The sequence below is a fragment of the Hemitrygon akajei genome, chromosome 10 (assembly GCF_048418815.1).
Source record: "Hemitrygon akajei chromosome 10, sHemAka1.3, whole genome shotgun sequence".
In the NCBI taxonomy this organism is placed as follows: Eukaryota; Metazoa; Chordata; class Chondrichthyes; order Myliobatiformes; family Dasyatidae; genus Hemitrygon; species Hemitrygon akajei.
In genome coordinates this window covers 165,925,194-165,948,874 of record NC_133133.1, presented here as the reverse complement: position 1 = coordinate 165,948,874, position 23,681 = coordinate 165,925,194, and the positions used below count along the sequence as shown (strand labels likewise).

General features: G+C 41.6%; 1 protein-coding gene across 2 annotated transcripts in view; it reads right to left on the bottom strand.

Annotated features, from left to right (window-relative positions):
- Positions 1–14,267: 14,267 nt before the first annotated feature.
- The window catches only part of LOC140734923 (protein O-mannosyl-transferase TMTC2-like), a 199,324-nt gene continuing 189,910 nt past the window's right edge, over positions 14,268–23,681 (bottom strand). For both annotated transcript variants that reach the window (XM_073059630.1, XM_073059631.1), the window contains one exon: positions 14,268–16,324. In XM_073059630.1, the coding sequence (XP_072915731.1) occupies positions 16,130–16,324 (195 nt within the window). In that variant the 3' untranslated portion in view covers positions 14,268–16,129. The remainder of the gene's footprint in view (positions 16,325–23,681) is intronic.

Sequence of the window (23,681 nt, the reverse complement as noted above, 5' to 3'; positions counted from 1 at the left end):
CCTTGTCAATTTACTTGCAACCATTTCATCATCATATGAGGAGACATTATCACTGCGCTGTAGTATGTCCTCCAAATGCTTAGTCTTTTACTATTTATGAATCAGCTGACTAGTCGCCATTTCAAAAACTTAATTGTGAGGTAAGGCGCAAGTCTCATTGCTGATTGATAGAGTGAACAGAGAGTATCTGTTTCCCAAGGTTGAAATGTCTAATACCAGAGGGCATGCATTGAAGGTGGGAGGGGTAGGTTCAAGGGGGATGTGAGGGGTAAGTTTTTTTTACTCAAAGTCGTTGATGTCTGGAATGCGCTACCTGGCACGGTGGTAGAGGCAAATGCATTAGAGGCTTTTAAGAGATGTTTGGATGAGCACGTGGATGTAAGGAAGATGTAATGACATGGACATGGTGTCGAAAGGAGAGATTAGTGTTTGGGTGTTTTGATTTGTTTTTTAGCTGGTACAACACAACGTTGTGGGCCAAATGGCCCGTTCCTGTGCTGTACTCTTCTATGTGTGGCGTACTTCATGTGTTGTGGTCTGGGATTTTGCCCACATTGGCTCATAAGTTGTATTGAGGTCTACATGTTTGTTTACAGAACTGTTCATGGAAAACTATGCCTTTAGGAATTCCCTTGCATGTCCCATGTTTGCTTGTGCCTTGACTCAACTGCACTTGACTAATTCCTGCGTCTTCTGCTGCACCAAAGTTAATTGCTCTTTCACTGTCAATTGCACTTTTGGTTGCCAAGATCCATGACCCTGAATTAACCTCCCCAAACCTCACTATCTCATTTTCTTCTTTAAGCCACTCAGTAAATTATATCACTTAGGCTGGGCCTTAGTTGTCATAATGTAGCTGCACTTCCATTTTTTTTAACTTAATAATCTTTCCATGAATGGTTTGGAGCATTTTTGCCATTTTATAGCAGCTACTAAATTGAAGTTTTGTTGTCTATCCCAATATGGAGCTTTGTATTTTCTAAAGCTTTACCTACCATGTATTTTGTGACACTTTGGTTAATTTGAGAAACAGAAAATGGGATTTTTTTTTACCACATCCTTTCACTGCCTTTAAAGATGATGACATCAGCAATGTCTGTCTTTGTAAAAATGAAGGAACCTGTTCTGAGAAGATTATACAATCAACCTGGGGCCAATTTAAAATAAAACATTCCCTTCTCACCTGGACTGAATGAAAAAGACCCAGCTGAAGCTGAACGGTTTTTGTTCATCCTGCATTGATAATCTATTTCAGAATATCACTGAGAATGCAGGATAAGTAATCACAATTGTGTAAGAAGAACCTTAATGAGACTGGGATTTAAGAAAGTCGGCCTTGGACACTTCAGCACAGAAAGTATTTGGGATGAATGTCCAGTGAAATATACTTTCTCACCGATCTCGAAAAAAGTACACATGAGATACCAAGGAATATATTGAACCTATGAATTTCAAATCACAGTCTTCATTCAGCATTATCCTGTGGGGGTGGGGAGGGGAGAGAATAAAAAGCCTATAAATTGTTTGCATCTGATGGTATCTTCTCAAGACAGCACTTCCTGGCAGTAGTCCTGTGGCAGGAAACTGGATAGAAGTTGGAGTTCAAAGTACACTAATCAACTTACTAAATAAACACAGCACACACTCTGGTACACTTTCTTCAGTTCATCACTTAAAATGTTTAATAGCAGATTCTTGGTCTTTGGACATAAATGACTGAATCTGCCACGTCAGGAAATAAGTGGCGCCCAGAGAGGATATGCATTCTGCCACTCTTTGTGCTCATAGAAGTAACGTTAATTGGATCTGATCACCGGATTGTTCTACCTGCACATCTTCAAAGGGCCCATCCAGAGAAACTTGTGAATCATGTGTTTTTCTACTTGAAGCAGCTTTCTGTGCACCAGAGAATTGCAACCCACATAACACTTACTGGTCTGAGCAAACAGGAATCTCACATGGTTTGCATAATAAATACCAAAACTACTAACACTTCTAAGTATTTTAACTTGGCTCTTTGTACTACCTGCCTAATGGTGGAAATGACTAAAAATAACAATTTGTACAGGGCTACTCACGTGGAAAAATACCACTTAGTACATTTGGATTGAACAGAAAGAACATATTAAAGTAAAGTAAAAGTAAAAAGATATATGGTGCATTGGCCTTCATCAATCGTGGAATTGAGTTTAAGAGCTGAGAGGTAATGTTGCAGCTGTATAGGACCCTGGTCAGACCCCACTTGGAGTACTGTGCTCAGTTCTGGTCACCTCACTACAGGAAGGATGTGGAAACCATAGAAAGGATGCAGAGGAGATTTACAAGGATGTTGCCTGGATTGGGGAGCATACCTTAAGAGAATAGGTTGAGTGAACTCGGCCTTTTCTCCTTGGAACGATGGAGGATGAGAGGTGACCTGATAGAGGTGTATAAGATGATGAGAGCCATTAATTGTGTGGCTAGTCAGAGGCTTTTTCCCAGGGCTGAAATAGCTAACACGAGAGGGCACAGTTTTGAGGTGCTTGGAAGTAGGAACAGAGGAGATGTCAGGGGTAAGTTATTTATGCAGAGAGTGGTCAGTGTGTGGAATGGGCTGCCAGCAACAGTGGTGGAGGTAGATACAATGAGGTATTTTAAGAGACTCCTGGATAGGTACTTGGAGCTTAGAAAAATATTGGGTTATGGGTAACTCTAAGTAATTTCTAAGGTAAGGACATGTTCAGCACAGCTCTGTGGGCCGAAGGGCCTGTATTGTGCTGTAGGGTATCTCTGTTTCTATACATGTCACCATATACAACCCTGTGATTCATTTCTTGCAGGGATACTCAGCAAATCAGGATCAATGAAAGATCCTCTAGAGTGCAGAAGATGACAAATTGTGCAAAGGCAAAATATAAATTAATAGCAATAACTAACAGGAAAATGTGATAGAGTCCTCAGAGTGAGATTATAGGTTGGATCCCACCACCAAGCACATCTTTCACTCCCCCCCCCCCCAACTTTCTTCTTTCTGCAGGGATCACTCCCCACACGACTCCTTTGTCCATTCTTCCCTCCCCACTGATCTCCTTCCCGGCACTTATCCTTACAATCCTTATCCACGTGTCCCTACACCTCCTCCCTCACTATCATTCAGGGCCCCTGTGGTGAACTAGATATACCTGTCTGACTGCTCCTGTGGCTCCTCCCACAGACCCTGCTGACTGCTCCTGTGGCTCCTCCCACAGACCCCTGTATAAAGGCGACTGTGGGCTGCTGCTCTCCCTCATTTTCCCCAGGATGTAGTGCTATTTATTCTTCCAGTCAATAAAAGCCGATATCTCGCTTCCTAAGTCTCAGCGTGAGTTATTGATGGTGCATCAGCCCCAAAATGTCCTTCCAGGTAAGGCGACACTTCACCTGTGAGACCGTTGGGGTCGTATACTGTGTCCGGCACTCCCAGTGTGACCTTTGTATATCGGTGAGACCAGACGTAGATTGGGAGACCGTTTCACCGAGCACCAACGCTTCATCAGGCAGAAGAAGTGGGATCTCCCAGTGGCTATCCATTTTAATTCCACTTCCCATTCCCATTCCGATATGTAAATCTGTGGCCTCCTCAACTGTCACGATGAGGCCACAGTCAGGTTGGAGGAACAACATCTTATATTCTGTCTGAGTAGCCTCCAACCTGATGGCATGAACATTGATTTCTCAAACTTCTGATAATGGCCCTCCCTCTCCTTTACCATTCCCCATCCTTTTTCCCCTCTCTCACCTTATCACATTCCCTGCACATCGCCTCCCTCTGGTGCTCCTCCCCCTTAGTCTCACTTCCATGGCCTTCTGTCCTCTCCTATCAGATTTCCCCTTCTCCAGCCCTGTATCTCTTTCAGCAATCAGCTCCTCAGCTCTTTACTTCATCCCTCCCCCTCCCAGTTTCACCTAACACCTTGTATTTCTCTATCTACTCTGCCCACCTTTCAAATCCTCTCCTTCTTGCTGAAGGGTCTTGGCCTACAACGTTGACTGTACTTCTTTCTATAGATACTGCCTGGCTTCTGAGTTCTTCCAGCAATTCATGTGTGTTTATTGGTTATAGGAACATTTCAATGACAGGGCAAGTGAGTGTAGTTATTCCCTTTTATTCAGGAGCCTGATGGTTGAGGGGTAATAACTGTTCTTGAGCCTGGAGGTGTGAGTCCTGAGGCTCTTGTACCTTCTGTCTGTTGGCAGCAGTGAGAAGAGAGCATGACCTGGGACGCTTGGAAAGAGTGGAATTGGAAAAAGCATAGTTAAAAAAATTAGAAGCTAGAAAGAAGGGGAAGCAGATCATGAGTGAAGTGTCTCTGAAAAGCAATTCTTGTAGGTCAGGTCTAGTAAGTAAATGATTTCCAATTATATTGAAGATAAAGTAGAAGAGTAAACATCTATCAATGGAGTAGAGGAAACATCTGGGAAGATCATTTCAGTGGCAGGGTAATGGTAATGTGTTGACAATGACCTCAAGTCCTTGAAGTCAACTATTTTGTGTAGAGTTAGTGGAGTTTGAAATTTAATGGGCTTGTGGAAGGGGCCACAAGCTGGAGAGAGTGAGATATCTGAAGGAAAGGGCAGAATGGGAACTTTCAGAGTGCCAGAGTAAAATTAAGAGGTCTGGAATACTTGCAGAGATACCTAGTGGCCCCGTCTCAGGGCTTCTTGGAAAAGAATTAACACTCCATGTTTCAGGCTGAGACCCATCTTCAGAGCTGACAAGGAAGGGGGAACGATGCCGCAATATAAAGGTGGGATGAGCGGAAAGAGGTCAGCTGGAAGGTGATAGGTGAAGCCAGGTGAGTGGGAAAGGTCAAGGACTGGAGAAGAAAGAATCTAGTAGAGAAGCAAGTGAAAGATAGGAGAAAGGGAAGGAGGAGGGGATCGGGGGAAGGAATAGGCAGGTGAGAAGTAAAAGGTCAGAGTGGAGAATAAAGGAAGGGTGGTAGGAAATTTGTTTATCAAAAGGAGAAACTGATATTCATACCATCAGGTTGGAGGCTACCCAGACAGAATATAAGGTGTTGCTCCTCTACCCGGAGGGTGGCCTCATCATAGTACAGGGAGAGTTGGAGAGTATAACCAGGGAAGGCTTTGAACATTGACTGTTCTATATAGCTGACAAAGAGGCAGGCAATGCTGGGCCCCATGAGTGCCCATAGCAATGCCTCACGGTTGGAGAAAGTGGGAAGACCTGTTGAGGGTGAGGACCTGTTCTGCTAGACAGAGGATTGTGATGGTGGAGGGGGATTGTCTGGTTCTTTGTCAAGAATGAAGCAGAGAGATTTGAGGCCTTCTTGACTGGGGATAGAAGTGAATAGGGACTGAACATCCATGGTGAAGAAGATGTGGTCAAGGCCAGGGAGTTAAAAGATATCGAGGACTCTGAGGGAATGAGAAGTGTTACAGATGCAGGTGAGAAGGGTCTGAACCAAGGGGGATAAAATGGAATTGAAATATGAGGACACAAGTTCCACAGGAGCAGGCAGAGACAAGAGGCCTACCTAGGCAACCTGGTTTGTAGATCTAATGTAGGAGGTAGAAGCAAGCACTGCAGGGTAAGAGAGCTATGAGTCCAGGGCTGTCAGAGTTGGAGATGGCGAGATCTGCAGTCTGGAGTTGGGCGATCTTCCAATCCTTGCTGGACACCAGGAAGGTGAAGAACCAGCAGTTGAAGGTATAGGTCCGGCGGAGGATAACAGAGCAGAGAGGTCCATGACAGGTGGAGGAAAGCGAACCCAGGACCTGTGGCATCACCCGAGACAGGGCCACTAGGTATCTCTACCTGGCGGAAAGGGTGGCATGTAGAATATGGAGGGAGAAGCTACGGCAGAAACAATCCATAGATGTGAGTTCCTGGGACACTCATTGAGTCCAAACTGAGAGGCCTGAAAATGGATCTGGAAGCCAAGTGGCATAAGATGGCAACAAATACAACCTCCCTGGAGGGATATGTGGCTGAGGTAGTGGGTCTGGGTGAGCACATGGTCAAAGGAGGGTGGTAGAGACCCCAGAGAAGTAGCAGCGAAAGAGGGTTTCACTGAACACCACTCGAAGAGGAGATTTAAACTTTTTCAGGATAGGCATTCCTCAAAGAGACTTCGCAATGGAGTAATGAATAACAGACACGAGAAAGTCTGCAGATGCTGGAAATCCAAAGTAACACACACAAAATAATGGAGGAACTCAGCAGTTCAGGCAGCATCTATGGAAAAGAGGAAACAGATGACATTCCAGGCCGAGACCCTTCCTCAGATTTTACCATCTTGGCTATACCCATACCTCAGCTTTTAATATCTTGAAAGTGAGTCCATTGGTTGTGGGAACAGTTCAGGGATGGGGCAAGTGACATTGAGTGTAGTTATCCCCTCTGGTTCAAAAGCCTGAGGGTTGAGGGGTACTAACTGTTCCTGTACTTGGTGGTGTAGGTCCTGAGGCTCCTGTATCTTCTTCCTAATGGCAGCAGCAAGCAGAGATAGGAGTCCTTGATGATGGACGCTGCTTTCCTGTCATAGCACTCTGTGTAGATATGCTCAAAGGTGGAGAGGGATTTTCCTGTGAAGGACTGGACTACATCCACTACCTTTTGGAAGCTCTTCTGTTCAAGGGCATTGTTGTTTCATTACCAGGCTGTCAAGCAACCAATCAATATAATCTTCACCGCAAGTTTGTCAAAGTTTTAGATGATATGCTGAATCTGTGCAAGCATCTGAAAGGATATTACTCGTTAGGTTTGGCAGATTCACTGTTAAATCTTCAGTGAGTTTTGGATTTCTGTGCATGCATGGTTGAATATATAAACTTGAGACTTATTGAGTGCGAGACGGAATTGCATGCCTCTCTGTAGTCTCGCTGGACTCAGCATCAAAACTTTTTCCACTGGGATCCCTTAGCATCAAGCTGGAGAATCTCCTCTCAGTGAGATGGTATTGGATTTGAGATTCCAGTGGTTTCATTGATTACTGGTCAATCGTTTATCCGACCAGAGCCTACATCGCATATTCTCCAATCACTTTTGCTGGCAATTGACTTAAAATCAGAATCAGGTTTAATATCAACGGTAAATGGCATGAAATTTGTTGTTATGCAGCAGCAGTACATTACAATACATAGTAATAAAAACTGAATTATAGGAAGTATATTTATAAAAGTTAAGTCAAGTAAGTAGTGTAAAAAAAAAAGTATTGAGGTAATGTTCATGGGTATGATGTACATTCAGAAATCAGATGGTAGAAGGGAAGAAACTGTCTCTGAATTGTTCAGTGTGCTTTCAGGCTCCTGTACCTCATCCCCTGATGGTAGCAATGAGAAAAGGGCATGTCCTGGGTGATGTGGGTCCTCGTCTTTTTGAGGGATCCTTCCTTGAGGATGACCTGGCTGACTTTAGAACTCTCTGTGGCTTATATCGATGCCCCCGCCCCCCCCCACCCCATACCAGACAGTGATGCGGCCAGTTAAAATGCCATTAAAAGTTCAAAGTAAATTTTATTATCAAAATACATATTTCACTATATACAATTCTGAAATTCATTTTCCTGTGGGCATATTCGGCAAATTTATAGAATAGTATCTATAATAGGATGTATAACAAGTGTGTCCATGGTGCAGAAAGTCATAGAAAGTACAGCATAGAAACAGGCCCTTCAGCCCATCTAATCCATATTGAGTCATTTAAACTGCCTACTCAACCACAGCCCTCCATACCCCTATTATTCATGTACCTATTCAAACTTCTCTTAAGTGTTGAAATCGAGCTAGCGTGCACTGCTTGCACTGGCTGCTCATTCCACACTCTCATGACCCTCTGAGTGAAGAAGTTTCCGCTCATGTGCCCCTTAAACTTTTCACCATTCACCCACAACACCTGTAGAAATTTGCGAGTGTCTTTGGTGACATACCAAATCTCCTCAAACTCCTAATGAAATATAGGTGCTGCTATGCTTTCTTTGCAACTGCATCGATATGTTTGGCCCAGGATGGGTCCTCAGAGACACTGACACCCAGGAACTTGAAACAAGAAAACGAAGTTGAATTTGTTCCCATCTACCCACTGTTCTTCCCTTATTTGATTACACTCTTCATCTTCTTAACTTATCTAATTATTTTATCTCCATTTATCACCTCCCATCTTCTGTCACTATTGGCAGGATTCTCTCTCCCACCTGACTCCAGCTGTCAATCAACACCACCTCATTTAGCTTGTCAGCTTTTGCTACACCCCTTCCCTACACCTCTTATCTATTTCCGATCTATCTTTTAAGGCACTTTGTGCTCTTTCAGCGCAGGTGAAGGATCTTAACCCAAAGCAACAACTGTCCAAAAAGGATCTATCGTTTTCCTGGCGTATATGATGAATAAACTTTTCTCGGGCTCAGTCAGAAGCAACGGATGACAAGGGTACGAATACCACCAGAATAGACATCATCCCTGATGAGCCCAGGCATCATCCCTGATGAAGACGGCAGAGTTTGTCATTGAACCATCAGTTAAAATTGATCCTTGTACTCGACTGGAAGCCCAAGAAGAGTTTATTTGTTAACAACTGTCTATTTCACTACACAGATGCTTCCTGACCCATGAGCTCCTAGGTCTTTGCTCCTGATTCCAGCATCTGCAGATTATTTATTTTTCAGAGTTCTGCAGCTTCTGATAAGTATATTCTGAAGCTTTTTTTTTGAGCCCAGCTTGCTTCTCTGAGACATTATTATTAAATTGACTTTACCACCACTTTTGCAACATTTGGTCTGCCAAGAATACTCTGGCCAGAGGCTAGTGAGTTCCACTGGGCTGCCTATTTAATACTTGCTATTCAGAGATTTACCTGCAGCCAAGGGAATTCCACTTACATGAGGCCCAATCCTTAAATTAATTGATTTAAATTTAAAGTTAAAATTATTTGCAGTAATTTTAAAATAATGTTCAGTGGAACAAGAACAAAAAAAATCAATGACTTTTAGAAGAACACAATCCAACGTAGGACAAGAATCTCTAACTGTTCTTCAGTAAACCATTAGATGTAACTTATCATAAATCTGGAAGTAATGGAACGCTTTCTGAGGTAAATTGTTTAATCTTTCATCCTAGTAATGAAAAAGCACAATCTTTATGTGTTTCTCAGCCTGTTACACCACTGATATTTAGGGCAGCAATGAAGGTTCTCCGTCTCTGATGGTGTTCAAGGCTTTCGTCACCACATCAGCAGCTTCCTCTGTTTTCACTACTGTCAGTCCTGCAAGTCCCAGGTAGAGACTCAGGAATACTGTCGTCCTCAGATGTAAAAAGATTCTTCATGGCTGCTTTTGTGAGAATTTTGTTGCACCAGTCAGTGCTGTTTGCCCTGAGCTGAACCTGGAGCACCAGAGGATCACTCTTAGTCTGGCCTCTACCCTTTGACCTGTTTGGCATGGGTGACCCTACCAAGAGCCAAAGCACAAAGCCCTGAGTCCAGCCAACATAGCTCTCCGGGTCACTGAGGCACACGAGCCTCCAAACCACAACAAGGATGTGGCTGTCTTGAAGGTTCGTAAGTGGATTAAGTAGAAAGAATGCCATTAAGAAAGGGTAGGCGAGAGGTCGGAGGAAAAGACTGGCATCGTTTTGAAAGAAAAAGAAAATGCTGCTGCGGCAGCAAGATATGGAACTGAAAAGAACAAAATCATTCTGTGCTGTACAACTCTGTGGCAGTTGACACTTCTGATGCCATTTACTAGTCAAAAATAAATATGGAATTAATAAATAGCATTCAGAAAGAAAATGCTGAATACTATTGATTTAAAGTAAATGTTATTAATAAAGGGACCCTGTAGTTCACACTAAAATGTTTTTCTGATTTCTCCTTTCTTTGCTGCTATTTTGTGCAATTTTGAATCGGGGCAGCCTGCGGATAGCGAACACTAAGCTGAACTGAATATGCCTGGACTCTTTTAATTTTGTATTTTATATTCTGTATTTTTTAGCTCTTTTTTGTTGCTGTTTGTGCGATTTGTTTTTTTTTGGCATGAGGGAGGATCAGATGTTTATTGTTTGAACGGGTTCCATGGTTTTCTTTGCTTCATGGCTGTCTGTGGGGAAAACAAACCTCAGGGTTGTATACTGCATACGTACTTTGATAATAAATGCACTTTGAATTGAATCTTTGGATAACATTTCGTGTCACAGTGTTACCTTGGCAAAGCACATATTTATTTGCCATTAATGTTCTTTTCCTGCTTATTTTCAGGAATGAGTGGCTCCTGCTGGTATAAACGTAGCATTTCTTTTTACATAACCAGATTTGTGAAAAGTGCAGCTAATGGCCTCTGTTAAGCACTGTTTCGTCAATAGATTTTGTAATCATGTGTGATAAATATAAAAGCAAGATATGTACAGTACTTTAGCACGGAACAATCTGCCCTAAAGAAAGTTGGATTATGTTAGTCTTCATTCAAATAGTTTAAAATTTGAATCACCTCCAGCTTGTACAATAAAGTTGCAGATATTGTCCAGTCCATTTAAATTGGAGCCTGGTGGAATACACATCGTAGTGATTTCAAAGGGCTTTATATACAACTGGAGTTATTACAGAATAATATGATTTAAGCACAAACTTTGATCCAGTGAGGAAATGCTTCACTCTTTTTAACCCAAGAGGCCCATCTGCACGGCACCTGTGGCCTCTCATGTTTTTTCTCGTCCCACAATGCTTCCAGTCTAGCCATTGTCCTCATTATAAGAAAATTACCCAAAATATTTTGGGCAATAGCTGATAATAAAATCCATTGTGCCTGTTGTTCATATTCAGATGTATTTCCCTGTATGCACTGATGCAGTGACCAGATTGAGGTGCTGTGTCTCATTTTTGAGTCCATTAGCAAATGTCATGCACATCACCAAATTAATATTGCCAGCCATCTCCTAAATATTGCATTAGATAGAAGCCCATTATTCCTATGTTTTAAAAGCAAGTATGATCTAATTGAATTATATCAGAAACAGAATCAGGTTTATTATCACTGATGTATGTCATGAAACATGTTGTTTTGTGGCAGCAATACAGTGCAATACAGAAACAAACTAGACATTGCAGTAAGAAATATAGAAAAACAAGTAGGTAGTGCAAAATAGTCTCACAGAGTTTTCCTTATGTGTTCATCAAATCAAAAACCTTTAACAGAGCTGCAAGCTGTATCCAAGGAAGTTATGCTTCAGTGGAGACTTGTTCTATTCCAAGGGCTCTATTAATAACCAGAGTTGGGGATTATGGGATATTAATGCAGTACTTACTCAATGACTCTACTCTGTCCTCCTTTAAGATAACTATATCTGATAGCTCTCAGCTTTTCTGATGAAATCCTACAAAAGGTAGCGTATACGGCCCAGTCCATCACAGGTAAAGCCCTCCCCACCACTGAGCACAGCTACGTGTAATTTTGTCACAGGAAAGCAGCACCCATCATCGGGAACCCCCACCACCCAGGACATGCTCTCGTCTCGCTGCTGCCACCAGGAAGGAAATACAGGAGCCTCAGAATTCACACTGTCAAGTTCAAAACAGTTACTACCCTTCAACCATCAGGGTCTTGGCCCAGAGGGGATAACCTCACTCAGATCTGATCAGGTGGGACCTATACAATCAAGATGGTTTGGAAGGGAACTAATATCCTCACTGGGAGGTTTGCTAGTGCTGTTTGGATTATTTAAACCAGAGTGGCAGGGGATGGGAACGACAACAGCAGAATAGCAGGTGTTAGGGTTGAGGGCAGGAAAGATGGTATGACATGTACAATTGAAAGAAAGGACAGTGAGGAGTAGGACTGATGGGCTGAAGTACGTTTATGTGAACGTCAGGAGTAATATGGTTAAGGAGGATGAACTTACAGGAATTACGATGCTGTTGCCATTACAGAGACTTGATTGTGTGAGGGGCAGGACTGGCAACATAATTTTCCTGGATTTTGTTGTTTTAGACTTGATAGAGAGTTGGGTTCTCCAAGAGGACCAGAACCTTGTGGTTTTGGAGGCTTGCGTGCCTCAATGACCCAGAGTCAGGGCTTTATGCTTTGGCTCTTGGTAGGGTCACCCATGCCAAACAGGTTAAAGGGTAGAGGCTAGACTAAGAGTGGCCCATCAGTCCTCCAGGTTCCGGGGTTCGGCTCAGGACTTAACAACCCCGAATGGAAACAGCAATGAAGAATCCTTCTGCATCTGAGTGCAGCAGTATTCCTGAGTCACCACCCAAGATCTGCATGACTGACAGCAGTGAAAACCGAGAGGAAGCTACTGACACAATGAGCACTGCCAGAGATGGAGGACCTTCATTGCTGCCCTAAGTATCAGCAGTGTAACGGCAGTTGTGAGTAAATACGAGAGGTGGGTAAAGGAAGTGGAGCAGTTGTACTCCTGATTAGGGAAAATGTCACGGTAATACACAGAGGGGACCATAGTGGAGGGCTTATCCACAGAGACAATTTGGATGGAGCTCTGAACTAAGAAAGGCACTTATACTTATGGGATTATATTATAGACAATATAATATGTATCAATATGTTGGGCCCAGGCTAAATCCTCTGAGATATTGATGCCCAGAAATCTGAAGCTGTTCACCCTCTCCAGCACTGACCGAAGTGTGTTCTCTCGATCTCCCCTTCCTGAAGTCCACAATCCATTCCTTGGCCTTGCTGACACTGAGTGCAAGGTTGCCGTTGCAACACCACTCAACCAGCTGATCTGTCTCACTCCTGTATGGCCCCTCGTCGTCATCTGAGATTCTGCCAACAGTGGTGTCACTGGCAAAGTTATAGGTGGAGTTTGAGCTGTGCCTAGCCACACAATCACGAGTGCAAAGGCAGTAGCACAGTGGGCTAAGCACGTATTCTTGCACTGGATCTGTGATGATTGTCAGCGAGGCTTGTGAAATATCCACTCAAAGTCAAGAATTTTTTCTTTTACCACACTCCAGTTTTATGACAGATGCCACATATGCAAACTGGCTCTAAATTATAGTTTAAACTTGTGCAAATAGGTACGTCACATCTCATCATTTCCCTTCAGAAACGTTAATGATAGTTAATACACCTGGCTTTGATGCCCATTATACATATGTCAGCTATTAATGTGTCACTTGTTGCCTATTATGTTATTAGTTGTCATTTTGCTCCTTTCCATGATTAAGGTACAAGGGCCAACACCTCTGTTGGCATTATGCCAGTGCAGTTCAGGGAAGTGCACAGAATCATCACTTGTCCAAATGATAGATACAAAGCATCGGCAGGAATTTGTTCGCATTCAGCAGTTACTCTGAAGCCTCTGCGTTCCCCAAGTTGAATTCTACCACTTGTATTTTATACGAGATATGTCTAGACACATACTGTAGTGAGCAAGAAATGAAATACTTCATTAATCACACTTTCTCTGGTAAATCATTGTGGCCTGTGGTTTCCTTGTCGGAGTTGAGCTGAAGCATCTGTGTGATGTAGCGGTGTGGCTGGAGTCGCACTGGGCAGGACGGTCGCAGCACGCCCAGGCTGGAGATGCTGGTGTGGTCTTGGAGGCAATTCAATGCAGCAGAGCCAAGGCTGGGTGAGAAAAGATCTGAAGCTTGATCGATTTAAGAGTGAAGCCAAATTGGGAAGGCCATGTAATTCGATGTGGCAGAGTCGAGCAGAGGTGGGGAACGATCTGAGGTTTGATCAATTTGAGAGCCGGGCTGAATTGAAAAGTTTGGGTCTTGGCTGAATCAAGGCGGCAGAACCTGAGGGCAAGGAATGACCCGAGGTTTGGACAACTTAAGCACCGGGCCAGATTGAAATGGTTGGGGTGTCAGGGTTGAAGGCAAGAGACAGGCCAGTTCAGCTTGCTGCTCAGCAGGGTTTGCTCATCTCTGTGTTGTGCTGGAACGAAGCTGTGGCCTGCAACTAGTAGACTTTTGGATTAGCTGCAGGGATGCCTGGTTTTGTGAGCTTCAGTTCTGAATGCTGTTTTGTTACTTTTATTGTTTGAACAACTTATTTTTCTCCCCTCTCCCTCCACACACACACACACACACACACACACACACACACACACACACACACACACACACACACACACACACACACACACACACACACACACACACAATGTTTGATGGCCTTCTTTTGTTTTTAATCGGTTCAATTGGAGTTCTTTGTGGCAGCCTGTAAGCAGATGAATCTCAAGGTTATTTTAAATTATACATACTTTGATAATAAATGTACTTTGTGTCTGTGTAAAACACCACAAAAGCAGTCAAGATATGTTTTCATCAATGCTTTCATTTAATTGGGGAAAAATTGTGAATTTCGCTGGCATGTACATGGTCATTTTACAAGAGGAAACACTTCTACAAATTTGGATAATTTATACAAATAGAACAATTTTAAAAAATAAAACTTTTAATTTAGTAAACACATTCAGTACTCTTTAGCACTGTCTGGAATTACTCTACTTTACGAAATCCCTGAGCAGCAATGCAGATGTAATACTTAATCAGTATTTCTCAGAACCTGAAAGCATTGACCAGGCAGAGAGGAAGTCTCTTCTGCATGGCTTAGGTTTCACCCCTAAGTCTCGGACAAACCCACAATTGAATCATTGCTACAACACAATGCCAATATAGTTAGAGCAATTAGTCATTTCTGCCATGCAATCACATAATAAAGAAGAAAGTAAAGATATCCCTGCTGTTCAGTTTAAGTGAATCAAGTTCCTATGTGAAGATGCCTTTGTGTTCTGACTTAAAAGCCAATGAAATATATATCTGTTCCATGGGCAAACAAATCATTTAAATGTAGTCAGCATCAAAAGGCAATAGATGTAAACAAATCAAAAGAAAAGAAGAATAAATGCAGGCTCATGTCTATTTCCTTCCATTTCTGTAAAACATGAACAAATATGCCTTTATTGTATCTAAAACAAATAGGTTCTTCTAATGTTATACAAGACTAGGGTAAAACTTAACATTATCAGTCCCATATTGAATTAGAATAACTTAAACTTCCACAGTTAATTAAATACCTTGATATGTTTTAGCAAAAACCAACTTTCAAATACAGTGGTGTAAAATCCTCCAGAACCATACATGGCATTGTGTTGAATGTAAGGACACCAGGCAGATGTGGTACCACTTTATGAACACTTGACCTCAATCTTCCACCACCATTGTACTGATAAGCTACCAGTAATAACAAGCAGAACTCTTCAGTATGGTCCCTCGGTCTTGGCAGGTGCATGATCCCAATTCACAAAGCTGTTGACAGCTCCCAAAAATAAAAAAAAGTCCTATTATTCATCTCCAAATTGTTTATAAATAAGTTGAAGCAAAAGTAGACATGGTTACTTAAACAAAAGCTATGTGAATCAGACAGTGTGTCTAGTCTTCAGGGGTATTGGACTTCTGTGTGCCAATTGAAAAATATATAATTGATAATGTTTACTTTGATCAAAACAGCATTAGTTGTTCAGCAATCTGTTTTGCTAAGTGCTCTAACAGTCTGCTGATGAGGCAGATGCAAGAGAGGCCAAGTTTGTATAAGATCTGTGGTCAGTTTCAAAAACAAGACAAGTGACTCATTTATGAATCTTCATTGTTTCTGGGAGCTTCCCACATTTCCTTTCCCTTGTCAGGAAAAGAATCTCCAACTCCACTTGAAGAGCTAAAGGATAGGGAGGAAGAAGGGAAAGCCAACAATTGTCCAATCTTTTGGCCCAAAGGGGCTCTGATTTATCAGTGAAGGTAGTAAACACCGAGCAAATTAGATGTACCAGTCTTCAGAAAGGTGAACGATTGCTTTGCAAGAAGACAAGTAGCCAAAACTTAAAGTTTTCTAAAGATTGCCCCCTTACAAAGGGAACATAAGAATCATAGCTGGAGTTAAGAGTTAGACCCTAAGTAAATCACATTCCGAAAGTTGGGACGTTCCTAAATTTTTTAGTGTGCCTTTAGTCAGCAAGTGCAGGAGATCAAGTAGATGAATCACATGTTAACTAGGTGTCTTCCCACAAGCACTGGAAACTCTGAGGAGTTTCAGTGTTAAAGGGCATCACCGGAAGTCACAAACAACAGATGTCCATCCACATCCTTGCCAATTCTTCCAAGTTTAGTGTTCCAAGAGTTTGATTAAGTTTTACCATTTCTTCTTTTTTGCACATTTAAGCCCTGTTTTTCCATGATGTTGCGCAGTTTGCGAAGGTTCGACTGGGTAATGGCATCATCGGGCTTGAGTTGGAGAGCTCGGAGGTAGTTAGCCTCAGCCTCACGCAGTTTTCCATTCAGATGAAGAATGGCACCCAGGTTCATCAACGCTGCAGGGTACTGTCAGGAAAGAAATGGCAGAGTGAGAGAGGAGTAATAGGTACAAAATTTAAACACTGACATAGTAGTCATTCATTTATTCATTATGTTCCATGTCGTATGACAATCCTTGACCCTGATTGCCCTTGGCAAATTTTTCTACAGGAGTGGTTTGTCATTCATTGCCTTCTTCTATGTAGTGTCTTTACAATATGGGTGACCCCAGCCATTATCAGTAGTCTTCAGAGATTGTCTAGCGGAGGGAAGGAACACCTTACATTCCCTTTTGTAGAGACATAGCTCCACTCCACCACCCCATGGCATAATAACCAAACAAAATAAACAGCTTTACAATGCTGTTGTGTAATGTAAGTGAGATACATTCCTAATAACGTAAGTGAGATACTAATGCCTTCCTGAACAATGAAGCTGGAAGATGATACCGCTGAACAGACACCATCTGAAAAAAAAATTATGCCGAGAAATGCACATGCTTGATACCAGAAGACATTTGTTTAAGGTGAATGGTAGAAAGTTTAAGGGAAATATTAGAGGTAGTTCTAAACAGTGAGTGAGAAGTGTCAGGCATGCATTGCTATGGTGGTGACAGATGCTGACACAATAGGGGTATGTAAGAGACTCTTACATAGAGTCAAGGATGTAAGAAAAATGGAGGTTATAGGCTATACAAGAGGGAAGGATAAGATTGACCATGAACTAGGTATATATAGGCTTGCACAACATCAAGGGTCAAAAGGCATGTATGGTGTTGCACTGTTCTATGTTCAATTAAACTTCTATAATTTATTTATTTTTTATTTATTGAGATACAGTGCAAAATAGGTCCTTCTGGCCTTTTGAACCACACCACTCAGCAATCGTCCCCAATCTAGTCCTAGCGTAATGACAGGGCAATTTACAATAACCAATTAACCTACCAACCAGGAGGAAATCTGCAGATGCTGGAAATTCAAGCAACACACACAAAATGCTGGTGGAACGCAGCAGGCCAGGCAGCATCTACAGGGAGAAGCACAGTCGAAGTTTTGGGCCTAGACCCTTCGTCAGTCCTGATAAAGGGTCTCAGCCCAAAACATCGACAGTGTTTCTCCCTATAGATGCTGCCTGGCCTGCTGTGTTCCACCAGCATTTTGTGTGTGTAACCTACCAACCAGTACGTCTTTGGACTGTGGGAGGAAACTGGAGCATCTGAAGGAAACCTACACAGTCATGGGGAGAACGTGCAAACTCCTTACAGACAGTAATGGGAATTGAACCCCGGGCACTGATACTCTAAAGTGTTGTGCTAACCACTATGCTACCACGCTGCCCCAAAGAATTGTGTATGATATATTAAGTTTTACAACATTGTCAAGGGCTGATAGCAAGGAAATGCATCCTGCACCAGCTTGTCAAAGACATGGAAGATGCAGAAGGAAAACTGTAATTGTGCACAATTTTCCTTATTGAACTCTTATTTTATATTAGTTGTATTATGGAGTGCACATAAACATATGAATTCCAAACCATAATCATAATCAGAGGAAAGAGCAAAAGCTGACAAAACAGCTTCAGAAGTAGCCCCAGGAGTAAAACAATAACCATCAAAACAAGTAATTATACTCTGCCACATGGGCTTGTAACTCAAGTTGTTACTATGTCCAACATTCCACTACTCATAGGAGAGAAAAGGAATATGTCAAAGATGGGGAATATAAATGTCAATGACACTATATTTATTTTCTTGGTTGGTTGGTGAGCATAATTCTTTCACAAAGCATTTTTGCTATAAAACAGTTTGTTCAAAGCTATAGTGAACATTGGCACAGCACACTGTGTACCCATTATGTACAATTATACTGAAGAGTGATATCTCTTTTCTGAAGAGATAATTTGACATTGGATAGCTGTGGATAATGGGCTTCAGTCACCTGATAAACATCTCTATGATTTTCAAGTCCTTTGAAATAAACAGGAATTAAAATTATGAGAAATGTATCACGAGCACTCAGTCTGATAACACCACTTTGCATTGTCATCCAACATCAAAATCATTCTGAAACCAAATTATTTTTTTCCGTATACTTTAAAACTAATTTTCTTTCAGTAGCATTAATCTATTAGTGAGACAGTTCTCTTTTATTGGACTGTAATTTATTTAAATTGCTTAATGGGAAATAAGCAATTTGAACCCTATTTCATTGATCAGTTTATTATAATGTTTAGGACTGAGGAAAACATGCTTCCTTAATATAGACTCTTTAAGTAGTCAGTGAGGTATGGTTCAAAGCAGCTAGAGCATATTCAGATTTAAAATTATTGAATTTCAAAATTAAAATAATGCCCATTGCTTCATTGTAAATATGTTGAGCAGCATAATTAGAAATCACATTATCCAGGCGAAGAAAATTATTAAAGTGGAACAAGTCCCTTGCCACCTATCCCCCACCAACACCAAAAATAATATGACCTAAATTTCTTATATTACATTTCATATTCATTTCCTTTTGGCAAGGGTTCCCTGCCGTGAGTCCATGGACCCCTCAGTTAATAGCACAGATCCACGGCATAAAAAAGGTTGGAAACTCCTGCCTTATGGCATAGAAGGAGGCAACTCCACCACTCAAGTCTTCACCAACTCTCAAAGCAATACAATTTCTTTGTTAATTTTCCCCTAACATCATCTGTCTCATATGCCCAAGTCTGCCCTAAATGTTAAAATGAATGCAGTTCTGCCAATATGCAGAGTTATTATAACCACAAAACTTGGTAAGCATGGGTTTCCTGAGCTTCTAATAGAGTTCCTTGAAGTGGAGACACCTCCCTTCAAGCACCATGGTTACAGCCTGGAACCATTTGAATTGGGAAGCCTGTTTCACAGGGCAAAAGAAAAGATAGTCAGGAATGGGTTTTATGTGGATAAAGATTAAGGACTATATATTCTGGCTAAAAGAATAGTGATGATGAGGAAATCACAGTGTAAAAATAGGAAAGAGGCCAAATCATGAATAGTGATGATGAGGAAATCACAGTGTAAAAATAGGAAAGAGGCCAAATCATGGTAAAGATTCATGAATTTAAAGTACATTTATTATCAAAGTATGTATGCAGTATACAACCCTGAGATTCGTCTTCGCCACAGACAGTCACAAAACAAAGAAGAACCATGGAACCTGTTCAAAGAATGAACATCAACTCAGCCACACACAAAAATAACAAATCACACAAGTGGCAACAAAGAAAAACAAGTGAAAAACATAGAATACAAAACACACAATTGAAAGAGTCCATCATGTGCAGTTCAGCTCAGTTTGTTATCTGTAGGCCATCCCAATTCAAAATTGCCCAATTAGCACCAAAGGAAGGAACGACCAGAAGCCAGAAACACATCATAATGTGAACTACAGAGTCCAGTCCACAAACCGTGTCCATTAAACCTTGCCCGAGACTCAGGACTCCGGCACCATCCTCTTACAGCATCGAGGGAGACAGAGACCATTCGAACGCAGGGACCTTCCCTCAGGAGCAGCGAGCGAGCAGGGAGGGAGAGGGACCTCCACAAGCAGATATCTTGCTCTGGCAGCAGCGAGCGAGAGGGTTGTAGACACCTGCTCGCCATCCACAACCGCCTCAATGATTTCAAGATGGGATACAAAAACTGTGGTAAAATTTGGTGCACAAGGTCTGATGGCGGGGATTAGTAAACCTGTTCTTCTTAAGGAAACACACCTGCTCGTCACAGCCTATAAGCATCGATTTATTTTATGGTTTTAACTATTCATTTGCTTTGGGCTGTCAAGTTTCCCATGGCACAAGTCCATGCCTATGCTTGAAAAGAGAATTACTTTTAGCATGAACTCAATCATCTTCATGATATCTTTAACTGATGGACCACATCACATGCGCAGTATGGATGCCCACCTTCTCATCTGCTCATGTTAAAATAGAAAGTGGGCATATTCTAGACACGATTGGTTTCCGTTCCATTTTACCTGCACTTTAACCCTAATACAATCCCAACCCCTCATTTGAAGACAACTGAAATTGAATTGAAATGACTTCTGTTGCTTAAGTTTGTAAAGGTGCGTGGAATAGAGACACTGTTCAGCCACGATTTAAATGAATGACACGAAATCCTGTCTCTGTGCTTCCATCAGAATCACTCTGCCTTTCAGACTCCGCCTTTCCCATCTTCCCTGTTTCACTCCAAACAAGTTGAAACCGGTATCCCTCTTCCACAATCCTACAGTCCAGCTTCAGTTAGCAATCCCCTTTCCCCAATTCAATCCTCGAATTTGTTCAACTTTCTGTACAAGGTGACAATCACTTCCAATTCCCTAATTCCACTTCAATTTCTCTCCATGAAAAGCTGAAACCCTCCCATTCATCCTGTGATTTTATGCCCATCCCAATCCGATTCAAGAACATACACTTCCGTCATCCTTACACCTCTTCAGCAGACCTCAGCTCCAATGATAGTTCTTCATCTTAATTCCCTCAATTCAAACCTCTAATATAATTAATATGGATCTTTATTTACTTATCCCTGAGTTCCTCTAGCCTTTGTTGAAAGCACCATGACTACCTTTTAGATAGATAGATAGATAGATAGATAGATAGATAGATAGATAGATAGATAGATAGATAGATACTTTATTCATCCCCATAGGGAAATTCAACATTTTTTCCAATGTCCCATACACTTGTTGTAGCAAAAACTCATTACATACAATACTTAACTCAGTAATAATATGATATGCATCTAAATCACTAACTCAAAAAGCATTAATAATAGCTTTAAAAAAGTTCTTAAGTCCTGGCAGTTGAATTGTAAAGCCTAATGGCATTGGGGAGTATTGACCTCTTCATCCTGTCTGAGGACATCTTCTTCACCATTCAGTACTTCCCTACTGTCTCTCATAATTCTGGTCGTCCTGGAAATTTTGAGTAACACACACACACACACACACACACACACACACACACACACACACACACACACAATGCTGGAGGAACTCAGCAGTTCAGGCAGCATCTACGGAGGGGAATAAACAATCTATGTTTCAGGCAGAGATCCTTCATCAGGATTGGAAAGAAAGGGATAAAGGAGCTGGAATAAGAAGGCAGGGGTGAGGGGAAGGAGTACAAGCTGGTAGATGACTAGATTAGTGAAATCAAGTGAGGAGGAAGGAGAGTGAGTGGGGGAGAGAAAATGAAGTGAGAAGCTGTAATGTGTTAGTTGGAAGAAGTAAAAGGTTGAAGAAGGAATCTAATAGAAGAGGACAGTGGACCATGGGAGAAAGTGAAGAAGGAGGGAGGTGATAGGCTGGTAATGAGAAGAGAAAGGGTATGAGGGGAGCCAGAATGGGGAATTGAAAAGGAGAAATGGAAGAGGGGAAAAGAGAAGAGATGGAAGAAGGGAGGAGAGGAGAGATGGAAGAGGGGAATTCTGTTCACCCTCTCCATTGGCGTCTGTCCACAGGCATTATACCCTCTCTATTAGATACAGCTCTTATAGATAGCGGGGTCAAGGGATATGGGGAGAGGGCAGGAACGGGGTACTGATTGTGTATGATCAGCCATGATCACAGTGAATGGCGGTGCTGGCTAGAAGGGCTGAATGGCCTACTCCTGCACCTACTGTCTATTGTCTATTACAGTATTCTCAGCTGATGGCCTTCCCTATTTAGCTCTACTGCTATCCAAGTCTTACCGCTGTATGTGAGACTGGTCATTTTATAAATAGAACAAGATTTTCTCCTGATCTTCTGCCCAAAGGATGGCATTGAATTAATTGCTTAACCTAGAAAAGGTGCTGGTAGCATAGTGGTTAGCACAAAGCTTTACAGTACCAGCAACCCGGGTACAATTGCCGTCATTGCCTGTAAGGAGTTTGTACATGTTACCCATGACCGCTTGCGTTTCCTCCGGCTGCTCCGGTTTCCTCCCCCAGTCCAAAGACATACGGGTTAGTAGGTTTATTGGTCATTGTAAATTGTTCCCTGATTAGGCTTGGGTTAAATCGGGAGTTGCTGGTTGGTGCAACTTGAAGAGCCGGAAAGGCCTATTCTGTGCTATACCAAAATTTTTAAAAAATGAAGGGTTTAATTAGCATACATTTCAGAAAGTTAGTTTAGCTGCAGATCTAATATCCATCCTCTTAAACTGAGGACATTAACTTACAGATAAATAAATTGTGTCTTATTGTTTTCTTCATCCTTTCATAGCAATTCAACCCTAGGGCTGGACTTGTTATACTAAAGGTTCATCAAGAAAATGTTCAAGTCAAAATGTTTTAATTTACTCATGCAGGTCCATATTTAACCACTGTCAGATAGATTAGAAAGAATTTTGTGCAGCTAATTGCCCTGCAGCTTTACTAAGATAGATAGATTCACATCAAAAATCAAAGCCGAAGCATTGACCTTGGTTTTAAAGAACTAAGCTTCAGTTTCACAAAGACTTTGTTTCCTGGGACAGCACATCCATACAACCTTTCACCCAAAAACATTCCTTGCATTTTCATCCTCCCCATTGCCACGAAGTCTCATTGACTAAGACAAGTTATCAAAAGCAGCATGTAGTCGTCCAAGTACTGAAGAGAACACACTGTTGATCCGCTACACAATACACAGAGCTTTCTTTGCAATTTGATTTGGGCATTCTTCGTCTTTATAAAAGGTCCCTGAACATTTTATTTACTTCAGGATATGCATCACCTTCTTTATGCTGGTATGCTTTGTGACCCGCATGATTAATGACCAGCATAATGGTAAATAAATGCATGATGGTAAAGTTTCCCAAATCAATTGTTTTATATTGAATGCAGATGATAGACTTTTTCACCTCATCAATATAGAAGGTCATTAATGCTGGAATTCAATAATCCTCCATTACTAGACTTCTGTGAAAATGACACCACCTACAGCTCTCCTGGTCAAATGACTAAAGGATTGGCACCATTTCCTGCATTAGATGAGGTGGTTTATATCTCAGTTTGCTAAAAAAAAACCAGACAGACAAATCCAGTATTAACCCATACTAAGACAGTTCACAAAACCTCAAGATAAATTAATCATCATGAACAAAAGTTCCAAGTTCAAAGTACGTGTATGTCACCATATACAGCCCTGAGATTCAGTTTCTTGTGGGCATTCTCAATAAATCCATAGAATAATAACCATAACCAAATCAATGAAAGACTGCACCGACTTGGGTGTTCAACCAGTGTGCAAAAAACAACAAATTGTGCAAATACGAAAAGAAAGAGATAATATTAATAGATAAGCAAACAACAAATATTGAGAACATTAGATGAGGAGTTCTTGAAAGTGAGTCCGTTGTGGGAACATCTCAATGATGGGTCAAGTAAAGTTAA